This window comes from Chiloscyllium punctatum, chromosome 10 (assembly GCF_047496795.1).
Source record: "Chiloscyllium punctatum isolate Juve2018m chromosome 10, sChiPun1.3, whole genome shotgun sequence".
NCBI lineage: Eukaryota > Metazoa > Chordata > Chondrichthyes > Orectolobiformes > Hemiscylliidae > Chiloscyllium > Chiloscyllium punctatum.
Window position 1 is genome coordinate 25,238,175 of NC_092748.1, and position 24,498 is coordinate 25,262,672.

A 24,498-nucleotide genomic window follows, 5' to 3' on the forward strand; every position below is an offset into this window, starting at 1 on the left:
GCTCCAGTAAAGTTGCTTATGAGAGAAGACTCTGCAGCAGGAGGTGAAACATCATCAGGAATGCCAATGTCGAACTCAAGATTCCTCTAAGTGAGAGATATAGTTTACTGCAGGGGATGAAGTTTGGTGTCGAAACCGCAGGAATGGCCCTGCATGGGTAATGGACATTGTTGATGTGAGATACAAAGTTCAGGGAGGAGAGGTGGTCCCGATCAAGCATGTAGACCATGTGAGAGCTGCAACCTTGCAAACGAAGCAGGCGCAAAACATACCCGACCCCTCAGAACATCTGGGAGAAAGTGAAGGCTTCAGGTGGTGGAGATCAGAGTTGAAAAGTGTGACGCTGGAAAAGCAACATCAAGTCAGTCAGCATCCAAGGAGCAGGAGAATCAACGTTTAGGGCAAAAATCCTTCATCAGGATTTCCTGATGCGCTTTTCTAGTGCCATACCTTTTGACCCTAGAACATCTGGCAAGGCTGTCCAAATGCGTGGGTTCCTCCCCTCCACCTGGTGTCAAAGAAACGTCTGAGGATGAGATGGACACGGCCGATGTAACAGCCTCGACATCGTTGCTGCCCTGAAGATGATGAATTTCGGCTGCGACTCTCTGGGAGCAAGAGACAGGCTGTAGGCAGCTCCATGCCACCACAATCCGAGGCAGAGTCAGAAGAACCGGACCGGGTATGAAAACGTGCCAGGAGATGCTACAGGAAAAAGACCCAAGGATTTAGAGGGGGAGGGATATAATGATTGGAATGAGATCAGCCAGGTGGATCCCATAGAATATGAGTTCCCTGATTGGACAAGGTTAACATCCCCAATCAGGGAATCCTGGCTGACAGACATGAACAGGAGTATTGGGGTTCTGTTTACTCTAGAACCAGCACAGAGCAAGCTGGGTCAGGGTCTGGTACTCTGCATGTGTAAAGGGGTAACTTGGTAACAGTGTACCTGCCTTTGTAGAGGTATTTCAGTGTGTGAGCATGCTTTCTGTGTGAAATTTGGATGTGAATGTGTGCGAGTGTGTAATCGAGCATGCGAAGCTAAGGAATCCTGTAACCATTGAGAATCCATGTCTTGGGCATACTAGGAAGAGTTAAAAAGTCTCAAACCAGCACAAACCTGCAAAGGAGCCCCACCACAAAAATCACGATGGCAGCGACGTCCATGCAATTCCAGGCGCTACTAATGTATAAGAGGGCCTTCCTCCGGAAGCCGAAACCACCCGGATCATAAAACAGCTGCAATCAGACAAACCCGAGGGAACAAAGCACAGTGATATTGCACAGCCAAGGAACAGGAGAACATTCAGCCCCTCAAACCTCATCTCCTGCTACATTATATGATGACTGCTTTGATTTCTTCATCTTCATAATCTTGTCGAGCAACAATCAATTTCAGTTTTCACAATTTCAATGGACTTCTCACCTTAGCTGTTTTGTTTGGAACAGACAGTTCCAAATGACAAATCGTATCTTTATAACCTGCCTTTTAGCATATCAATTTTGTATATCTTTCTCCATAAGTACATTATACATTCATATATGTCAATGCATTTTTCCTGAACTCTGTATAGCTAGGACATAACTCTCAGACCTGTGTTTAAGCATAGAGCCAGAGTAGGCCATTTGGTCTCTCGAGTTTGCTTGACCATTCAATACAATCATGGCTGGTCCTCTATATCAATACCATATTCCTGCTTTCTCCCTATATCCCTCAATCCCAATAGAATCTAAAAATGTATCTTTTTTGACAATTTCTGGGTTATTTGCCCTTTATTTACCCACCATTGCCTCCCTCTTTTTTTTTGAATAGGTGTGCCTCATGAATAATTTTCCAATCCTCTGATACTTCTTCTAGAACCCAATGAGTTTCGAAAAATTACAACTAACACAACCACACTACTTCTATAGCTACTTCTTTTAGGATCTTGGGATGCCAACCATCAGGCCCAGAAGACTTATCTGCCTTTAGCCCCTATAGTTTGTCTAATACCACTTCTGTAGTGATAATAATGGTATTTAATACCTCCCTGATATTCTCTAGTATTAATGTGATGTTGAAAATATCTTCGACTGTAAAGACTGACACAAATGATCAAATTATATCCCACCCCATCTCCTTTGATCTATAATATCGTGTCCAGTTCTGGTCACCCAGATACAGGAAGGATTTTATTAAGCTGGAGGGGTTTCAGAAACGATTTGCAATGATGATGCCAGGTACGGAAGGTTAGAGTTATAAAGTAAGGCTGGATAGGCTAGAATTTATTTCGCTGGAGTTTAGACCTTATAAAGGTTTATAAAACCATGAGGGGTATAGATAGAGTTAATGATAGGTGTCTTTTCCCTAGGATGGGGGATTTCAAGACCAGGGGTCATATTTTAAATGTGAGAGGAGATAGATATTAAAAAGACATGAGGGGCAATTTTTTTATACAAAGGGAAGACCTGATGAAGACCTTATGCTCGAAATATTGACTCTCCTGCTCCTCAGATGCTGCCTGATCTGCTGTGCTTTTCCAGTGCCACACTTTTCGACTCTGAGATTGCATCTTCTGGTTCTAGACCCCACAGCCAGGCAAACACCCTTTCTACATCTGCTCTGTACATCCTTTTAAGAATTTTAAATGTTCCTACGATATCCTCTCTCGTTCTTCTGAACTCCATGGAAGACAAGCCCATTCCCCTTAGTCTCTTTTTGAAGGACAGTCTCACCATCCCAGATTCAGTTTCATAGACCTCTATGGCAAATATATCCTACATTAGGCAATTGGACCAGAATTGTACACACTGCTCTAGACTTAGTCTCACCTCTGTTCTATACAAATGAAGGAAGATGACTCGGTTCCCGTGCTCAAATCCTCTTGTGATAAAAGCCAATGTACTGTATACATCACAAATAGATTGCTGCACTTACATGTCAGTTTACAGTGACTTATGAACAACACACTCAGGTCCTTTGGGACATCAATACTTTCCAATCTCTGTTCATTGAAGACATACTATGCACCTTTGTTCCTCATAGAGTCATACAGTCATAGAGATGTACAGCATGGAAACAGACGCTTCGGTCCAACCCTTCCATGCCGACCAGATATCTCAACCCAATCTAGTCCCACCTGCCAGCACCCGGCCCATATCCCTCCAAACCCTTCCTATTCATATACTCATCCAAATGTCACTTAAATGTTGCAATTGTACCAGCCTCTACCACTTCCTCTGGCAGCTCATTCCATACACGTACCACCCTCTGTGTGAAAAAGTTGCCCCTTGGGTCTCTTTTATATCTTTCCCCTCTCACCCTAAACCAATCCAAAGATGTGCAGGTCAGGTGAATTGGCCATGCTAACAGTGTTAGGTGCGTTAGTCAGGGGTAAATATAGGATTGGGTAGGGGAATGGGTTTGGGTGGGTTTCTCTTTGGAGGGGCGGTATGGACTTGTTGGGCCGAAGGGCCTGTTTCCACACTGTAGAGAATCTAATCTATGCCCTCCAGTTGTGGACTCCCCGACCCCAGGGCAAAGACTTTGTCTATTTATCCTATCCATGCCCCTCATAATTTTGTAAATCTCTATAACGTCACCCCTCAGCCTTTGATGCTCCAGGAAAAACAGTCCCAGCCTGTTCAGCCTCTCCCTATAGCTCAAAACCTCCAACCCTGGCAACATCCTTGTAAATCTTTTCCGAACCCTTTCAAGTTTCACAACATCCTTCTGATAGGAAGGAGACCAGAATTGCATGCAATATTCCAACAGTGGCCTAACCAATGTCCTGTACAGCTGCAACATGACCTCCCGACTCCTGTACTCAATACTCTGACCAATAAAGGAAAGCATACCAAATGCCACCTTCACTATCCTATCTTCCTGCAACTCCACTTTCAAGGAGCTATGAACCTGCACTCCAAGGTCTCTTTGTTCAGCAACACTCCCCAGGACCTTACCATTAAATGTATAAGTCCTGCTAAGATTTGATTTCCCAAAATGCAGCACCTTGCATTTATCTGAATTACACTTCATCTGCCACTTAAGTGTATAAGTCGGTAAGCTCATTCTTGACCACATTATATTCCATTTGCTTTATACTTCGCTATTCTTAGCTATACTTCAGACTGACTATATCCCTTGAAAGCCTCTTTGCATCCTTTGCATAACACATAACCATCAAGTTTTATCTCATCTGCAAACTTGATAACATTGCAATTGATCCCCACAAGTCACACAATTTGGGCATAATGTAGGTGGTACAGTTAGTAAGTTTGCAGATGACACCAAAATTGGAGGCGTAGTAGACAGCGAAGAAGGTTACCTCAGATTACAATGGGAACTTGATCAGATGGGCCAATAGGCTGAGGAGTGGCAGATGGAGTTTAATTTAGATAGATGCGAGGTGTTGCAGTGATCTTAGCAGGATTTATTAACATAATGGTAAGGTCCTAGGGAATGTTGCTGAACAAAGAGACCTTGGAGTGCAGGTTCATAGCTCCTTGAAAGTGGAGTCACAGGTAGATAGGATAGTGAAGAAGGCAATTGGTATGCTCTCCTTTATTGGGCAGAGCATTGGGTATAGGAATTGGGAGGTCATGTTAAAGCTGTACAGGACATTGGTTAGGCCACTGTTGGAATATAGCGTGTAATTCTGGTCTCCTTCCTATTGGAAGGATGTTGTGTAACTTGAAAGGGTTCAGAAAAGGAGCGGTTGAATAGGCTGGCACTGTTTTCCCTGGAACATTGGAGGCTGAGGGGTGACGTTATAGAGATTTACAAAATTATGAGGGGCATGCATAGGATAAATAGACCAAGTCTTTGCCCTGGGGTCGGGGAGTCCAGAACTAGAGGGCATAGGTTTAGAGTGAGAGGGGAAAGATATAAAAGAGACATAAGGGGCAACTTTTTCATGCAGTGGGTGGCACATATATGGAATGAGCTGCCAGAGGAAGTGGAGGCTGGTACAATTGCAACATTTAAAAGGCATCTGGATGGGTATATGAATAGGAAGGGTTTGGGGGGATATGGGCTGGGTGCTCGCAAGTGGGACGAGATTGGGTTGGGATATTTGGTTGGTATGGACAGGTTGGACCGAAGGGTCTGTTTCTGTGCTGTACATCTCTATGACTCTATGACCAGGTTATAGTCCAACAAGTTTAATTGGAAGCATTAGCTTTTGGAGTGCTGCTCCTTCATCAGGTGGCTGTGAAGCAGGACCATAAAACACAGAATTAACAGCAAAAAAATTACAGTGTTGTTTGTTGTTGGTTGGTAAGGCAACCGAGAGAGGGGGGTGGGGGAACACAGACCGAGTCTAGGGAAGATGTGGGCTGTGTTGCTCGGTCACTTGTTACTGAGTGGACAGCTGGCACTGCTGGTAGCTGCGGTGCTGCTGCAGTACCTAGCGGCTGGCTCGTCGTCTCAGAACCCAGCGGTCAATGGTTCGCAGCTGCAGCAGCTACAGTCACCGTCCAGGGGCCGCGGGGAGCTGGCTCTGGGGAACTATCTGGAAGACAAGGAGTTCCTTGAGGACCGAGACCCGCTGTCCCCACAGGTGTCCTGCAGCCACTTGCCAGATGAATTTGTTCACTGTGATGACCCAGTGGACCTTTTTGGAAATGAGACTGCTTAACAAGAGCAAGTTTGTGGTTTGGCGGGCAGGCTTACAATGAAGTGGAGCACACACAAGTGCGTTGTACTGCGTTAAAGGATATTGAATGTGCTGGGCCATGCCCTTTCCTCAGTGGAAATGTGCCATGTATCAAGCACACAGGATACTATTTTGTAACAACCTTGCTATATTCCTTGTTCTATATCATGCATTATGGTCCTGCTTCACAACCACCTGTAAAAGGAGCAGTGGTCTGAAAACTAGTGCGTCCAAGTAAAACTGTTGGACTATAACCTGGTGTTGTGTGATATTTAACTTTGTAAAAACAATGACTGCAGATGCTGGAAACCAGAGTTTAGATTAGAGTGGTGCTGGCAAAGCACAGCAGGTCAGGCAGCATCCTTTTTACCTGATATTTAACCTTGTCCACCCCAGTCCAAAATCGACACCCCCACATCATATTGATATAGATTGAGGACTGCTGGGGTCCAAGCACAGATCCTTGTGACAACTGGTCACAACCTGCCAACCAGAGAATGACCCATTTGTTCTTCCGCTCTACTTTTTTTTAGTTTCCCCTAAAGTGTGGAAACAGGCCCTTTGGTCCACTCTGACCCTCCGAAGAGTAACACATCCAGACTCATTTCTCTCTGACAAATGCACCTAACACTGTGGACCATTTAGCATGGCCAATCCACCTGACCTGCACATCTTTGGACTTTGGGTGGAAACCGGAGCACCCGGAGCAAACCTACGCAGACAGGGGGAGAATGTGCAAACTCCATACAGACAGTCACCAAAGGCTGGAATCAAACCTGGGACCCTGGTGCTGTGAGGCAGCAGTACTAACTACTGTGCCACTGTGCCGCCCCAACTTTCTGCCTAATTAATCCTCAATCCATTGCCAGTACCTTACTCCCCAGTCAGCATCTCCAGGAACCAATGCAAAATGATTTGAAGGTTCAAAGGGTGAGAACTTTAGGGAGAATGCTAGTTGCTGCACCCCATGCTCCCTTGCCCACAAACGCCAGTGGATGAGACCTCACCTGTCTTATTTCTTCACACACCAAAGTAGACAGCCAGAAATAGAGAAGGTATTCCCTTCCTGAAGGTTGTTTCTGGAAGTCGATCACCAGAACGTAGGAAAACAGCCACAGGAAGCCAAAATAGGCCAGGACATTCCAGTAAAAGACCACCACGGGTGCGGTGTAGAAAGTCTTTAGCTTCTGCCAGGGTGTCAGTGGTTTCAAATCGGTGTCATCAGAACGAGGCAACAGGGCAGTCCTTCAAACATAGCAAGAAGAGAAAATGGAAGCTCAATAAACTGTGACGTGACACCACAGAACTGGAGTCTTACAGCCCATTGATTCTACAGCAGGGAATGGAAATCTTCCCCACACTGCCACCAACAACCAGGGCAGGGACAACGTGAGATTAGACACAGAATGAAACTCTCACATTCTCCCCATCAAATGCTCGCAAAGCAGGTACAGCATGGGGACAAATACAGAGCAAACTACACTGCTCTCATCAACAATTCCAGAAGTGGTACAGCATGAGGTTAGATAAAATTTCCTCGACACTGTCCCCATCAAACAGTCCCAGGACAGGGACAACATAAGTTGATAAAGAATAAAGAGAGAAAGTGTGGTCTTTGCAAAACGTTAATGAGATAGAGATATTGGGAAAGATAGAGAGACATACTGAGAAAGAGACAGAGAAAAGGGGGGGGGGGGGGGTGCAGGATAGAAGGGAAGAGAAGGAGAGAGAGAAAAACATCAGGGCATGGAGGAAGAAAAACAGAGGAACACCTAGACACTAGGCAGAGAGAGACAGAGAGAGTGAGAGCATGACAGAGAGACAAAGGATGAGAGAGAGTAAATGTGAGACAGCATGAGAGAGAAAAACAGACAGCAAGAGAGACACAGTGAGAAAGGGAAAGAGAGAAAGAGAAAGAGAGGGAAAGAGGAAGAGAGAGGGGAAAGAGAATAAGAGCATGATTGAATGACATAGAGTGCAAGGGAGACAGACAGAGAGCACAAACTGAGAAACAGAGAGAGCAAAGTGAGAAACAGACAGAGTGAGGTGAGAAACTGAAAACAAGGAAGAGATAAAATGTAAGCGAGATAGGGAGAGAATGAGGGGGAGAGAAAGAGCACACAAGGGAGAGAGAGCGAGCGCAGAGAGACAGAGAGTGAGGGTTGAAGACAATGAGAGAGGGAAAGAGAGACAGAGAGAGCAAGGGAGAGAGTGAGAATGAGGGAGAGAACTCGAATGTGAGACAGCGAGTGTGAGAGTGCATGTGAAGGAAATGAAGGGACAATGCAGGAGAGAGATTGACAGTGAGGGAGAGAGTGAGGAAGAGAGAGCAAGGGAGAGTGAGAACGCGAGAGATACAGAGCATGAGGGAGAGAGAGAGCGTGAGGGAGACAGTGAGTGTGAGGGAGAGGGACAGAGAGCATGAGTGAGTGACAGAGAGTGCTAGTGAGTTACAGAGAGACAGAGAAACTATGGCAGAAGCAGAAAGAGTGAGGGAAATACAGACGGAGTGAGACCAGAAACAGAGAGAGTGAGGGAGAGAATGAACAAGTGAAAGAGGAAGAGAATGAAGGAGAGAGTGAGGGAGAGAGAGTGAGCAAGGGAGAGACAGAAAGTGACAATGCAGGAGAGAGACTGACAGTGAGGGAGAGAGCGAGGGACAGAGAGAGAGAGCAAGGGAGAGTAAGAGCGCAAGAGAATGTGAAGGAGAGTTACAGGGAGAAAGATAGCGAGAGAGCGAGGGACAGAGAGAGAGAGCAAGGGAGAGTAAGAGCGCAAGAGAATGTGAAGGAGAGTTACAGGGAGAAAGATAGCGAGAGAGTGAGGGAGAGACAGAGAGAAAGGGAAAGAAACAGAGAGTGAGGGAGAGACAGAGGGAGTGTGAGAGAGACAGAGGGAGCATGGGAGAGACAGCGCGACCGAGGCTGAGAGGGGAACAGAGAGACAGAAGCAGCAATGGGGACAGACAAAAGGACCAAGAGAGAGGGAGAGAGGGAATGAGGGAGAAAGTGGGTGAGGGAGAGAGAGTGAACAAGGGAGAGACAAAGGGTAACAGTTGGAGAGAATGTGAGGTAGAGTTACAGAGGGAGAGCAAGCGAGTGAGACAGAGAGTGAGGGAGAGGGAGGCAGAGAGTCAGGAAGACAGAGAGAGAGAGGGAAAGACTGACAGAGAGAGGGACAGCGAGTGAGAGACAGAGAGTGAGAGACTGAGAGTGAGAGACTGAGATAGAGTCGTGGGGGAGAGCCAGAGTTGCAGGAGAATGACAGAGAGAGAGGGAAAGAGAAAGGGAGTAACAGAGAGAGCAAGGGAAAGAGCAAGAGTGAGGGAGCCAGAGAGCGTGAGGGAAACAGAGAGCATGAGGGAGAGAGAGAGACAGAGGAAATGAGAGACAGTGAGGGAGGGAGAGAAAGTGAAAGTGAGGGAGAGGAAGCCACAACAAGAAATAGGGAGGGACAGTGTGTGAGAGAGAGAGAGCAACAGCAACAGAGAGCGAGTGATAGCAAAGGAGAAAGAGAGAATGAGGGAGAGAATGAGGGAGCGTAGAGTGAAGGAGAGATAGAGAGAGAATGAGGGAGCGAGAGAGAGAAGAGCAAGGGAGAATGTGAGGGAGCAGAGAGAGTGTGAGGGAGACAGAGAGAGGGAGAAGGGCAGAGAGTGGAAAGTATTGATTCAAGCATCACATGAAACCAACAGATTTATTTGAAACTGCAAATGTTTGGGGCCATGCTCCTTCCTCAGGCAGCTAGTGAGAGAGAATACATCAGACACAGAAGGAGTGGGGACTCCAAAAGCTTGCAGTTTCAAATAAATCTGTTGGACTATAACCCGGTTTCATGTGATGCTTGAATCAATACTTTCCACTCTCTGCCCTTCTCCCTCTCTCTGTCTCCCTCACACTCTCTCTGCTCCCTCACACTCTCCCTTGCTCTTCTCTCACACAACACCATTTATTTGAAACTGCAAATGTTTGGGGCCACGTTCTTTCCTCAGGCAGCTAGTGAGAGAGAATACATCAGACACAGGAGGAGTGGGGACTCCAAAAGCTTGCAGTTTCAAATAAATGGTGTTGTGTGATTTTTGACTTTTGTCCTCCCCATTCCAACTCCAGCACTTTCACATCAAAAGTATTGATGTCAGAGAGGGAGGGAAGGAAATAGGGAGAAAGAGCTAAGGAGAGCAAGGGGGGTGGGGGGGTAGAGAGAGGATGAGGGTGAGAGAGTGTTGGAGCTTGCGTGGGAGAGAGTGTGAGCAAAGGAGTGACAGACAGTTACGGTCAGAGAGAACGTGAGGGAGAGTCAAAGAGAGAGAGAGAAAATGAAGAAGGAACCAAGAGAATGAGAGAACGATAGAGGGAGTGAGAGATGGAGAGCGCGATGGAGAGATGGAGACCACAGGGAGAGACAGAGGGACAAGAGACATACAAAGCAAAGGGGTAAGACAGTGATCATGAGGGAAAATCAGAGACCTTGAGGGAAAGAAAGAATGAGCAAGGGAGAGACATAGAGCCCGTGGGAGAGACAGAAAGTAGTGAGGGAGACATAGAGAGAAAACACGAGGCAGAGACAGAGAGAGACAGCACATTTTTAGAGACAGAGAGAGCATGAGGGGAAGATAGGTTAAGAAACAGAGTAAGAGACAGAGCAACTGAGGGACAGAGAGCAAGGGAGAGAGGCAGGGAGAGCAATGAGGAAAGGCAACAAAGTGAGGGAGAGACTGAGTGAGACAGAAAGTGAGAGAGACAGAGAGAGAGACAAGGAGAGAGAGAGTGAGGGTGAGACAGAGAGATTAAGGCAGAGAGATAGAGAGAGCGACAGAGAGACAGAGGGAATGCAACAGAAATATACCTGGAGATCGAGGAGAACAGCAAAGATGAGAGAGTGACTGTGAGGTATAGAGTGCAAGAGAGAGACACGTAGACAGCCAGAGAGAGACAGAGACAGAGTATGATGGAGAGAGACAGACAGAATGAGGACAGAGAGAGTGTGAGGAACAGAGCATGGGAGAAATACAGAGAGAATGAGGCAGAGACAGAGAGTGAGAGAAAGAGAGAGAGAGGGCAAGTGAGAGAGTGAGAGAGAGAGAGAGCAAGTGTGAGACAGAGAGAGAGAGGGAGACAGTTTGAGAAAGTCAGGAAGAGAGAGTTAGAGTGAGACAGCGTGTAGGGAAACTCAAAGAATGAGAGAGTCACAGTGAGCATGAGGATGATAGAGACAGTGAGGAAGAGAGAATGAGGGAGATAGAGAGTGATTGAGAATCAGAGGATATGAGTGAACATCAAGACAGGAACAGGAAAGCAAGGCAGACAGATATTTAGGAAGAGTCATGTAGAGTCACGGAGTTATTGCATTTTGCAAGAAGGGCAGTTATCCCATCAAGTTTTATTCCCTGTAAACTGATCTAGTAAGTCTCAAAACATTCTTCTTCATATTCATCCTGCATCTCTTGCAGCATTAAATCTGTGGACTCAACCCTAGTACCATCTTTGTTCACCCTATCAAAATTGTGTCCACCTCCACCTGATTTCCCATCAAATGGCTTTGCTTCAGGTAACATAGCCCCAGGTTCTCCAATCTAAATTTGTAGCTGAATTCCCTTATCCCTGGATCCGATCTGGTAAATCTCCTCTTCACTCTCTCTCGAGGACACTCACATCCTCCTTGAAGTGTGGAGACCCGAAACAGAAGGTATACTTTACATGTGATCTCACCAGAACTTTGTAAACATTCAGCCAACTTGCCATTTTTGAACTGAACACCTGCATTTGCAAAGACTAAGATCTCACATGTTTTGCTAACAACTTCCAATTCTACACAGAGGTTGTCAGCATCCTCTCCTTAATAAAAGAAGGAGAGAGTGAGGAAAAACAAAGGCTGGTCAACACTGAGAGATCGCGGGGTAGTAGACAGAAGGAAATTGGGAAAGAATTAGAAAATGGGGGGGATTGGAGAGAAAGAGACAGAAAGCGAAAGGTTGAAGGAAATTAGTTGAGGAAAGAGAATAGATACTAGGACAGAGTGAGAGAAACAACTTTTTTTTGGAAGGTTATGGAGGGGATATGGGTTTCACTGGCTGGGCCAACGTTTATAGCCCTTCCTTAATTACTCTTGTATTCTGTGACTGCCCTGTGATAGTGGGGAAGACAGCAGAGAGACAGACAGATACTGGGGAAGAGTGAAACACAGCAGATGTGAGAATGTTGGAGGAAAGGTGGGGGTGGGGAAGCAATACCCAAAAGAAGAGATGTTATTTTCCAGCTGACCAAAGCCAGTGCGTTATGGTGTTTGTCACCTCTCTCAGCATGTGGTACTAGGTAAGGGTTGTTCTCTGTCACTCATCTGCCTGTATCTTGGGCCTAACTCAACATTTGTGGTTGACAATACACCACTGTGGCGTATCTGCAGAAGACATAGTTCTGGAATAACAAGAAGGTTTACTACAGGAAAAGCAACAAATGTACTACATTTGGTCACGCATAGTGACTGGCACCCTAGGGAGTTGGTACAATACAGTTGATTCTGAGACTTGGGTCCTGAATCTAAAAAGAGGGAACTATGATGCAGATATGAGGTGTGGAGATAGCTATAATAGATTGGGACACATTACTTAGAGGGATAATGGTGCAAAAGCAGATGGGTGAGCTGCAACAATTGCTCATTCTTGCTTGGGTAAAAGTAAAATGGAATAGGTGGCCAAATCATGTCAGAACATAGAACAGTACAGCACAGTACAGGCCCTTCGACCCTTGATTGTGTGCCAGCCTTTTATCCTACCCTAACGACAGACTAACATGCATACCCTTCATTGTACTAATTTCCATGTGCCTATCCTAGAGTCGCTCAAATGTCCCTAATGTATCTGAGTCTATTATCACTGCTGGTAGTGCATTCCAGACACCCACCACTCTCTGCGTAAAGAACCTACTTCTGACATCTCCCCTAAACCTTTCTCCAATCACCTTAAAATTATGCCCCCTCTTGATAGTCATTTCTGCCCTGGGAAAAAGTCCCTGGCTCTCCACTCTATTTATGCCTCTCAACATCTTGTACCCCTCTGTCAAATCACCTCTCATCCTCCTTTGTTCCAATGAGAAAAGCCCTAGCTCTCTCTACCTTTCTTCACAAGACATACCCTCCAGTCCAGTCAGCATCCTGGAAAATCTCCTCTGCACCCTCTTTCAAGCTTCCACATCTTTCCTCCGTTTATAAGGGAAATCAGAGGGAAAATTAAATCCAAGGGAAAGGTAAACAAATTGGGCAGAAGAAAAAGCAACATTGATTAAGAGAGGGAACATAGAATATAAGAGTAAGTTTGTGAGGAATATAAAAAAAGACTGTAAAAATTTCAATAGGTATGTTTGATCAGTGAAAACAAATGTAGGTCCTCTATAGTCAGCAATAGAGGAATTTACATTGGGGAACAAGGAAATGCTGACTGACTAAATACATAATTTGGTTCTGTGTTCACAAGTGAGGGCATAAATAATAAAAACAGAACTTGCTGGAAAAGCTCAGCAGATCTGGCAGCATCTGTGAAGAGAAATCAGAGTTAATGTCCCAGGTCTAGTGACCCTTCCTCAGAACAGATAGTAGCTGGGAAAATGTTGGTTTATATGCAGAAGATTGGCTGGGAGGAGGGGGTAAGGAGTAAACAATAGTTGGGGATAGAGCCCAAAGAGTGAGGAAAACATTTGAACAGACAAAGGAGTGGGACGCATCCTGGCTGGGAGGATGAATAGCTATTAATGGGGATGATTAGAAGGTGATGGAAGGTGAAGGCCTGGTGGATTTATTGCTGATCTATTAATCCAGAAACTCAGCTAATTCTGGGGACCTGAGTTTGAATTCAATATCAAAAAAAAATCTACTGATGACCATAAAACGTTGCTGTTTGTCAGAAAATCCCATCTGGTTCACTAATGTCCTTCAGGGAATTAAATCTACCATCCTCACCTAGTTTGGACTACATGTGACTCCAGACTCAGAGCAATATGGTTGACTCTCAGTTGCCTCTGAAATGGCCTAGCAAGCCATTCAGTTGTACAAAGTACAACAAAATCTCAAGAAAAGGAAGGAAGCATATGTCAGGTATAGAAAGTGAAGATCAAGTGAACCCTTAGAAGACTATAAAGGCAGTAAGAGTATACTTAAGAGGGAAACCAGGAGGGCAAAAAGGGGCCATGCGATAGCCAGGGTAACCAGGGAGAGATTAAGGTCCCTCAAAGATCAGCAAGATAGCCTATGTGTGGAACCACAGGCGATGGGGGAAATACTAAATGAGTATTTTGCATCAGTGTTTACTGTGGAGGAGGATATAGAAGATACAAAATCTGGAGAAATAAATGGTGACATCTTTTTAAAAGGTCCATATTACAGAGCAGGAGGTGGTGTATGTCTTAAAACGCATAACAGGGAATGCATCCCCAGAACCCGATCAGGTGTAGTCTAGAACATGTGGGAAGCGAGGGAAGTGATTACTGGGCTCCTTGCTGAGATATTTGTATTATTGATAGTCACAGGTGAGGTGCCGGAAGACTGGAGATTGGCTACAATGGTGCCACTGTTTAAGAAATGTGGTAAGGAAAAGCTAGGGAACTATAGACCAGTGAGCATGAAATCAGTGGTGGGCAGGTTGTTGGAGGGAATCCTGAGGGACAGGAAGTACATGTATTTGAAAAGGTATGGACTAATGAGGGACCATGGCTTTGTGCATGGGAAATTATGTCTCACGAACTTGATTGGGTTTTTTGAAGGAGTAACAAAGAAGCTTGATGAGGGTTGATCTATATGGACTTCAGTAAGATGTTCAACAAGGTTTCTCATGCCAGACTGGTTAGCAAGGTTAGATCTCATGGAATCGAGGGAGAACTAGCCATTGGGAGACAGAACTGGCTCGAACATAGAAGACAGAGGGTGGTGGTGCAGGGTTGATTTTCAGACTGGAGGCCTAACACCAGTGATGTGCCATGAGGATCTGTGCTGGCCCACTGCTTTTTGTCATTTATATAAATGATTTGGATGTGAACACAGACTGTATAGTCAGTATATTTGCAGGTGACCAAAAATGAAGATGTAGTAGACAGTGAAGAAGGTTATCTCAGAGCATAACGAGATCTTGATCAGATGGGCCAATTGGCTGAGGAGTGGCAGATGGAGTTTAGTTTAGATAAATGTGAACTGCTGCATTTTGGAAAGGCAAATCAGAGCAGCACTTAATGGTAAGGTCCTGGGAGTATTGCTGAACAAAGAGACCTTGGAGTGTAGGTTCATAGTTCCTTGAAAATAGAGTCGTAGGTAGATAGGATAGTGAAGAAGGTGTTTGGTATGCTTTCCTTTATTGGTCAGCATATCGAGTACAGAAGTTGGGAGGTCATGTTGTGGCTGTACAGGACATAGGTTAGGCCATTTTTGGAATATTGTGTGCATTTCTGGTCTCCCTCCTATCAGAAGGATGTTGTGAAACTTGAAAGGGTTTAGAAAAAATTGACAAGGATGTTGTCAGGGTTGGAGGATTTGAGCTATAAGGAGATGCTGAATAGACTGGGGCTGTTTTCCCTGGAGCGTCAGAGGCTGAGGGGTGACCTTATAGAAGTTTGTAAAATCATGAGGGGCATGGATAAGATAAATAGACAAAGTCTTTTCCCTGGGGTGGCGGAGTTCAGAGCTAGAGGGGATAGGTTTAAGCTGAGAGGGGAAAGATATAAAACAGACCTAAGGGGCACATTCTTTTTCACGCAGAGAGTGGTGAGTCTATGGAATAGGCTGCCAGAGGAAGTAGTGGAGGCTGGTACAAGTGCAACATTTAAAAGGCATTTGGATGGGTGTATGAATAGGAAAGGTTTAAGGGGATATGGGCAAATGGGAATAGATTAGGCTAGGTTATCTGGTTGGCATGAACAAGTTGGACCAACAGTTTCCATGCTGCACTTCTCCATAACTCTATGACTCTATAAATGAAATCGGACAGCTCACCTGACATTGACCTAGGCCCTGGAAAGAGAATGGTAAAAACATCGCTGTAAAGCCATCCTTACTAATGTCTCAGGGCTCGTGCCAAAATTGGAAGAGTGACTCACAGACTAGTCAAGCAACAGCCTGCTATAGTAATGCTCATGGAATCATATCATACAGATAATGTTCCCGACACCACAACAGATCCCATGAAGTCTGGTGACTTTAGGTTAAACATGGCCAAGGAAACCTCCTACTGATTACCACGTACTGTTTTCCCTCTGCTGAAGAATCAGTACTCCTCCATGTTGAACACTTACAGGAGACACTGGAGATAGCAAAGGAACAAAATGTCCTCTGGATGGTGGATTTCAATGTCCAGCATCAAGAATGGCTTGGCAGCAGTACTACTGATTGAGTCCTAGCTGCTAGACTGGCTCTGTGGCTGGTGGTGAGTGAACCAACAAGAGGAAAAAGCATACTTGACCTCACCCTTACCAATAAGCCAACTCCAAATACATCTGTCATGACAGTTTTGGTAAGAGTGACCACCACACAGTCCTTGTCGAGACGAAGCCCTGCCTTCACATGGAGAATAACCTCTACCATGTTACCTTGCTAAATGGGACAGACTTCGAACAGATCTAGCAACTCAAGACTGGGCATCCATGAGGCATTGTGGGCCATCAATAGGAACAGAATTGTACTCCAGCACTATCTATAACCACATAGTCCATTACATCATCTACTCAATCATTACTATCAAGCCAGGGGATCAACCTGGTTCATTGGAGAGTGTAGGGGGGCAGGCCAGGAGCAGTGCAAGCCATACCTGAAGATGAGGAGCCACCAAACAGGATTACTTGCATGCCAGACAGCACAAGCAGAAAGTGATAGACAGAGCTAAGCCATCCAACAACCAATGGATCAGATCAAAGTTCTGGTGTTTTGCCACATCCAGTCGTGAATGGTGGTGGACAATTAAACAACTCACTGGAGTAAGTGGCTCCACAAATATCCCCTTCCTTAAATCACCAAAGATACTCAGACTGCACTTTCCAAACCCCATGACCACTTCCACCAGAAGGGCAAGGGCAGCAGATACATGGGAACCGCACCAATTTCAAGTTCCCCTCCAAGCCACTCACCATCCTGACTTGGAAGTATATCACCTTTCCTTCACTGTTGCTGGGTCAAATGCTGGAATTCCGTCCCTAATGGCATTGTGGGTCAACCCAGAGCAGGTGAACTGCAACACTTTCTCAGGGGCAACTAGGGATGTGCAATAAACGCTAACTAGCCAGCGATGCCCAAAAGTTCGTGGCTAACAATGGGTGTGCGTAATAGCAGACTATGTTATGTGGGAGTTGGGATAAGGACATGGGAGAGGTCAAGCCATAAAGTTGTTGAATTCAATATTGAGTCTAGAAGGCTGCAGGGTCTCCAAGTGGAAAATGCAATGCTTCTAGCTTGCACTTAGCTTCACTGGAACACTGCAGCAAGCCTGAGACCAGGCCAGGGATCATGATGGTGTGTTGGAATGCAGGCAATTGAAAGTTCAGAGTCTTTGTTGCGGAGTGTTCTGTGAAGTGATCACCCAGTCTACCCTTAATTTCCCCAATATAGAGGCAAATGTAGTAGACTAGATTGCGTGAATTGCAGGCAAAGTGCTGCTTCACCTGGAAGGTGCTTTTGAATCCTTGGCTACTGAGGAGAGAAGAAGTAAAGAGAGAGCCATTACGCCATTTGTGATTGCAGGGGAAGGTGTCATGTGGTTGTGCTCTGAAAAAAACCCTTCTGCATATAAACAGACATTTTCCTAGCTACCACAAGTTCCGAGGAAGGATAACATTCGCTCTGATTTCTCTCCACAGATGCTGTCAGACCTGCTGAGCTTTTCCAGCAATTCCTGTTTTTGTTTCTGATTTACCTGAGGCTGATGTCAGGCAAGGTGAGGAACAGGGTTGGTCTTGGAGAGGTTCCCTTCAGGACCTCTCTTTTTGAGCCCCTCTTCTACCTACAACAACATCTTATGTAAGTGCAGAAGATGCAACAGAATTATCCATTCCTTTCTCATCCCAAAGACTGCTTTTGGAGAAATTTGACTTACTTGTACATGTTTACAATTTCATATGCAATTGGCTCATGGTATGACCTCTGTTAGACCCTGACAGGGAACTGATTTCACTTTGCAAGCTGGAGTTTTACCAAGGGAAATGACATTCTGGTGTTAAGTCAAGGACAAGCAGGCTCATTTCAGGTTGTCCAGTCCACTGCTGGTGAATTAGTTTGAGGCACAGCTATTGGCTGCATCTGCTTCAAAGAACAGCCAGCCACTCAAACGGTCACTGATGTATGTCTCAAAGTGCCATTTTGAATGAAGGCCATTGCTGGGAATACACCCAGCCTGAAATCAGGTGTTCTGTCCTCATGGTTTTTTTTTAGATTACTTACAGTGTGGAAACAGGCCCTTCGGCCCAACAAGTCCACACCGACCCGCCGAAGCGCAACCCACCCATACCCCTACATTTACCCCTTACCTAACACTACGGGCAATTTAGCATGGCCAATTCACCTGACCTGCACATCTTTGGACTGTGGGAGGAAACCAGAGCACCCGGAGGAAACCCACGCAGACACGGGGAGAATGTGCAAACTCCACACAGTCAGTCGCCTGAGGCGGGAACTGAACCCGGGTCTCTGGCACTGTGAGGCAGCAGTGCTAACCACTATGCCACCGTGCCGCGCCAGAGAGAGAGGGAAAATGAAAAGAGAGTTGGTGGGCACGTGCAGTGGTATCTCACAGGGGGCATATGAAGAAGATGCCCCTCCTCCATGACCAGCAACACGATCCAAGTGGTGAATCACATCATGGTGTGCTCTGACATTGGGTTCAATCTTCTATTGTGTTGGAAATGCTCGGGTTGCAGGAAGGGACTCTGTAGTGATCATTAAATGGGTTATTTAGGATCTAAGTTGACACTCCCAAAACCTCCTCGCAACTTGTAAAACTGCCCAGTGAGGCTGTTGGGGTTGAAGAGCGATGATTCTGGAATTATCTAGGACAGAATCCTATCCTGTAATGGGGAACAATAAAGGGAGATTTGGCTCTCTGGATTTAGAATTGGTTGACTGACAGAAGGCAGAGAGTGGTTGTGGATGGAAAGCATTCTGTCTGGAGGCCAGTGGTGACTGGTGTACCACAGGGCTCTGTTCTTGGGCCTCTGCTCTTTGTAGTTTTTATAAATGATTTGGATGAGGAGGTTGAAGGGTGGGTTAGTAAATTTGCTGATGACACAATGGTTGGAGGTACCATTGATAGTATTGAGGGCTGTTGCGGGCTGCAGCATGGCATAGATAGGACACAGAGCTGGGCTGAGAAATGGCAAATGGAGTTCAACCTGGATAAATATGAAGTGATGCACTTTGGAAGGTCAAACTTGAATGCTGGAAATAGGATGAAAGACAGGATTCTTGGCAGTGTGGAGGAACAGAGGGATCTTGGTGTTCAAGTGCATAGATCCCTCAAAGTTGCCACCCAAATGGATAGGGTTGTTAAGAAAGTATATGCTGTTTTGGATTTCAGGATCGTTTCAGGGGGATTGGGTTTAAGAACCACGAGGTTTTGCTACAGCTCTACAAGACTGTGGTGAGACCGCATTTGGACTATTGTGTCCAGTTCTGGTCACCCTATTACAGGAAAGATACAGAGGCTTTGGAGAGAGTGCAAAGAAGGTTTACCAGGATGCTGCCTGGACTGGAGGGCTTGCTTTATGAAGAAAGGTTAACTAAGCTTGAACTTTTCTCTCTGGAGAGAAGGAGGAAGAGAGGTGACCTGATCGAGGTAATGAGAGGCATGGATAGAGTCAATAGCCAGAGACTTTTCCCCAGGGCAGGATTGACTGGCACAAGGGGTCATAGTTTTAAGGTGTTAGGAGGAAAGTATAGAGGAGACGTCAGAGGTAGGTTCTTTACGCAGAGAGTTGTGAATGCATGGAATGCGTTGCCAATGGAAGCAGAGTCATTAGGAACATTTAAGCGACTGCTGGACATGCCCATGGACAGCAGTGAATTGAGGGGTACGTAGGTTAGGTTACTTTATTTTGATTAGGATTAATCCTTGGCACAACATTGTGGGACAGAGGGCCTGTTCTGTGCAGTACTTTTCTGTTTTATGTTTTAATTCATGACTGCAGGCAGCTAAATGCCTGGGGATTATGAAATTCAGTCAGAGCTTCCAGAGCTATTCACGATACAGTTGCCTTGGGTTTCCAACCAATAAACAGGTCATCACTATTGACGCTCAGTTTGGGTTTCTCCAAAGCCAAGTGGCTCCTGACCTCATTGTCAACTCCATTGAAACATAAACGAAAAGCACTGAGTTTAGGAATTGATGTGAAAGCATCTTCAAGATGTGGTTGCTCAGTGGTTAGCACTGCTGTCTCACAGTGTCAGGAACCTGGGTTCAATTCCAGCCTCAGGAGACTGTCTGTGTGGAGTTTAGACATTCTTCTTGTGTCTGTGTGGGTTTCCTCCCACAATCCAAAGTTGTGCACAGTGCAGTACAGGCCCTTTGGCCCTCAATGTTGCGCTGACTCCATCTAATCTACACTATTCCATTTTCATCCATATGGTTATCCAATGATCATTTAAATGCCCTTAAAGTTGGTGAGTCTACTACTGTTGCATGCCCCTACTACTCTCTGAGTGAAGAAACTACCTCTGACATCTGTCCTATATCTATCACCCCACAATTTAAAGCTATGTCCCCTCGTGCTAGCCAGCTCATCCGAGGAAAAAGGCTCTCACTGTCCATCCTATCTAATCCACTGATCATCTTGTATGCCTCTATTAAGACACCTCTTAACCTTCTTCTCTCCAACGAAAACAGCCTCAAGTCCCTCAGCCTTTCCTCATAAGACCTTCCCTCCATACCATGCAACATCCTAGTAACTCTGAACCATTTCCAAAGCTTCCACATCCTTCCTATAAATGTTGTGACCAGAACTGTACGCAATACTCCAAGTACGGTTGCATCAGAATTTTATATAGCTGCAGCATGACCTCGTGGCTCTGAAACTCAATCCCTCAACCAATAAAAGTGAACACGCCTTCTTAACAACTCTATCAACTTGGCTGGCAACTTTCAGACACCTATGTACATGGACACAGGGATCTCTCTGCTCATCCACACTACCAAGAATCTCCATCCAAAGTGAATCACCACACATTTTTCTGCATTAAACTCCATTTGCCACTTCTCAGCTCAGCTCTGCAGATTATCTATGTCCCACCACATCAACTGCTTTACCCTCATCCACCTGTTTGGTCAACTTCTCAAAGAACTCAATAAGGTTTATGAGGCACAACCTATCCTTCACAAAACCATGTCAACTATCCCTAATCAACTTATTCCTTTCTAGGTTATTTTAAGTCCATTCCAAAGCAGGTTAGGTGAATTGGCCATGCTAAATTGCCCATAGTGTTCAGAGATGTGTAGGTTAGGCGCATTAGTGAGGGATAAGTGTAGTGCAGTAGGGGAATAGGTCTGGGTGGGTTACTCTCAGAGGGTCAGTATGGACTTGTTGGGCCAATTGGCCTGTTTCCAAACTGTAGGGATTCTAAGTAAATTTGATTTGGTAAAACTGGAGTCAATGAGAATCGGGGGTCAATTCTCCACAGGTTGGAGTCAGACCTGGCACGTGGGAAGATGGCTGTAGTTGTTGAAGGTCAGTCATCTTAGCTCCAGGACATCTTTGGAGGAGCTCCTAGTTCAGGGTAGTTTTCTAGGCCCAATCTGTAACCTATTCACTCATAGGTTGATTGAAGTCCTTCAATGACAACTTAAGAATGTCATCCCAATACCACTGAGATTTTACCCATGAGTGGAGAGCACTAAGATTGCAGGTGCTCCAGTCATACCTGGTGAAACTTACAGGCAGGGAAAAAGGGCTACCTGTTGCTTGGTCACCCTTTGCCCATTGAGGAAACCCTCCTGAATTTCACCTCTTCCACCTTGTCAGCCCTGTTGATCCTGGCTGCATAACCCATTGCCCTGGGCCTACCAGCCTTGCCCTAGTGAGAGCCCAAATTACCTGAATGCCCAGGTCCCACATAGCTTGCCTTCGAGACTATCTGCAGACAGAGCAGTGGCCAACACTCTGCAGTTGAGAAGCTTGGTGCTGTGGCTCTTTAACAACAAAGGGGCATGGGAGGCAGAAGGTCGGGCTGCTATTACTTGGGGCCTTGGTGAGATCAGAATGGGAGTACTGCCAACAGTCACACAATTCTAACATGTGCTTGGATAGATTGCTGCCACCATCTTCCTTGTCTGACTGGGTTCAAAGTGGCAGGGAAAACCATGAGGTAGCTGTGGGGATAACGTTGGGTGGCATATTGGTGACGTCACACAATTAACAATCCAGAACTCCAAGTTAATGCTCTGAGGTCATGGGTTCAAGTCCCAACATGGCGGATAGTGAAGTCTGAATTCAATAAAAATCTGGAATTAAAAGATCGCCTCATGTTGACCTTATAATCACTATAAACTGTTGAAAAACACATCTGGTTATGTGGTTGATGCTTAACTACCCTTTGGGCAATTATGGACACAACAAATGCTGACCTAGCGAGTAATGCACACATGCCATGAGTGAATAATGAGATTAGATGCTTGTCTGAAATAAGATAGCTTTTTAAAAAATTTTTAATCAACTGGCTCAGACAGACTGTGACACATACCCATGGCAGGTGTGACTTCCTGGCTCAGAAATTGGGATATTATCACAGGGTCTGTCTTCTCCCCAAAGGAAGGGTGGGCTGATCTTGGAAGGAGACACAACAGAGATTTACACAAGAGCACCAGAAGAGAAAACCTTGCATATGCTGGAAATCTGAACTAAAAATAGAAAGTGCTGGACACACTCAGTTGTTAACATCTGGAAGAGTTAACCAGCTTGGCCCCTGGAACAGTGAGGTCTGAATTCTGAGAGAGTTTTGATTAGAATGGGTCTACATTTTCTGGAGCTTAAGAAACTGAGGTGGCCATATTGAAATGTAGTCATCATTGTGTGTGTGTGTGTATCTGTGTGTGTGTGTCCTTTCCCTGGTTGGAGAGTCTGAGGTCACAACTCTGGATAAGGACTCAGAGCTGAAAAAGGAAGCTGGATAAGGACTCAACCATCTTTCGACTGATGTGAGGGGAAATTTCTTCACTCAGAGGGTAGTGAGCTTTTCGAACTCTCCAGCCTGGGGGTGTTCTGGACAATCTCTCAATAAGTACGTTCAAGATCGTGGCCATTACAATCTTAAGCTACTAAGGGAATTGAGGGCTCAAAGGTTAGATTTAGAGAACTTTGTAAAGCGATGTGAAGCTTCAACTCTGATCTTGATTAATGATAGTGCAGGCTCAATCTACAACATATTAATTCTTCTATTTCTTGTGTTCTGATCACTGATAGAAACAAAACAGTACAGGTGAAGATAGAAGGAGATGAAAACACAGGCAAGGTATGTGGAGCACGATAGAACATGACAGTGATAAAACAAGCATTGGAACATTGATAATAGAGACAGGAGGTGGCCATTCAGCCCCTCAAGCCTGTTCCACTATTGAATAAGATCATGGCTGAAAATCATTCGAAGGTGAATATTCAAGTGCTTCCCCCTTTATCTTTTGACATCATTACCAACTCGAACTTTATCAATCTCTGTCTTGAACTTATTCAATGAGTGAGTCTTCACAGATTCTGGGGTACAGAATTCCAAAAGTTCAGCACTCTCTGAATGAAGAAATTTCTCTTCATCTAAGTCTTAAATGGACTATACCTTATTCTGAGATTGTACCCCCGGCACTAGACCCCACAGCCAGGGCAAACATCCTTTCTATATTTGCCCTGTCCATTCTATTAGTTCCTCTCCCATTCTTCGAAACTTGAAGGAAAACAGACCCAATCTCCACAATCTCTTCTTATAGGACAGCCCGACCATCCCTAGTCTGACAAATCTCCACTGCATTCCTTCTCCAGCCAATTAGACTGGAACTGTACACAATGCTCCAGATGTGGTCTCACCCACATTCTACACAATTGCAGCAAGACAACAGTGCGACTGTCACTCTAGATTAATAGGGTTACAGACCAGTAGGAACTAAAGACCAGTAAGTCTAATGTCTGTAGCAGGTAAGTTACTTGAGATATTTCTGAGAGATAAGCTATACATGCATTTGGAAAGACAGGGTTTGATTAGGAATAGTCAGCATGACTTTGTGTGTGGGAGATCGTGTCTCACAAATTTATTAGAGTTCTTTGATGAAGTGACGAGGAAGGTTGACGAGGGCAGGGTGGTAGATGTAGTATATATGGATTTCAGTAAGGCCTTTGATAAGGTTATACATAACTGGCTGCTCTGGAAGGTTAGACTGCATGGAATCCAGGGGGAGCTGGCAAATTGAATACACAATTGACTTGATGGTAGGAAGCAGAGGGAAATAGTCGAAGAAGCTTGAAGGACTGGAGGCCTGTTGATTAGTTGACTAGTGCCTTAGGGGTCGGTGCTGGGCCCGTTACTGTTTGTTATTTATTTCAATGATTTGGATCAGAATGTACAAGGCGTGATGAATAAGTTTGCAGATGACACTAAAATAGGCAGTATCGTGAACAATGAGGAAGGTTGTCAGAAATTGCAGCAAGACCTTGATCAGCTGGGGAAGTGGGACAAGAAATGGCAAATGGGCTTTAAAACAGATGAAAGTGTGAAGTGTTGCATTTTGGAAAGTCAAATCAAGGTGGTAATTTCATGGTGAATGGTAGGGCCATAAGGAGTGTAGTAGAACAGTGTGATCTTGGCGTTCAGGTGCATGGTTCTCTGAAAGTGAAGTCACAGGTAGACAGGGCAGCAAAGGAGGCTTTTG

General features: G+C 45.3%; 1 protein-coding gene and 1 pseudogene across 2 annotated transcripts in view; one reads left to right on the top strand and one right to left on the bottom strand.

Moving 5' to 3' along the window:
* The window catches only part of trpm2 (transient receptor potential cation channel, subfamily M, member 2), a 186,221-nt gene that overhangs the window by 65,964 nt on the left and 95,759 nt on the right, over positions 1–24,498 (bottom strand). For both annotated transcript variants that reach the window (XM_072578733.1, XM_072578735.1), the window contains exons 19-20: positions 6,647–6,884; positions 1,124–1,242 (exon numbers count right to left, since the gene is read on the bottom strand). In XM_072578733.1, coding sequence (XP_072434834.1) covers positions 1,124–1,242; positions 6,647–6,884 — 357 coding nt within the window. The remainder of the gene's footprint in view (positions 1–1,123; positions 1,243–6,646; positions 6,885–24,498) is intronic.
* Positions 5,313–5,857, top strand: LOC140481738 (TM2 domain-containing protein 2 pseudogene; annotated as a pseudogene).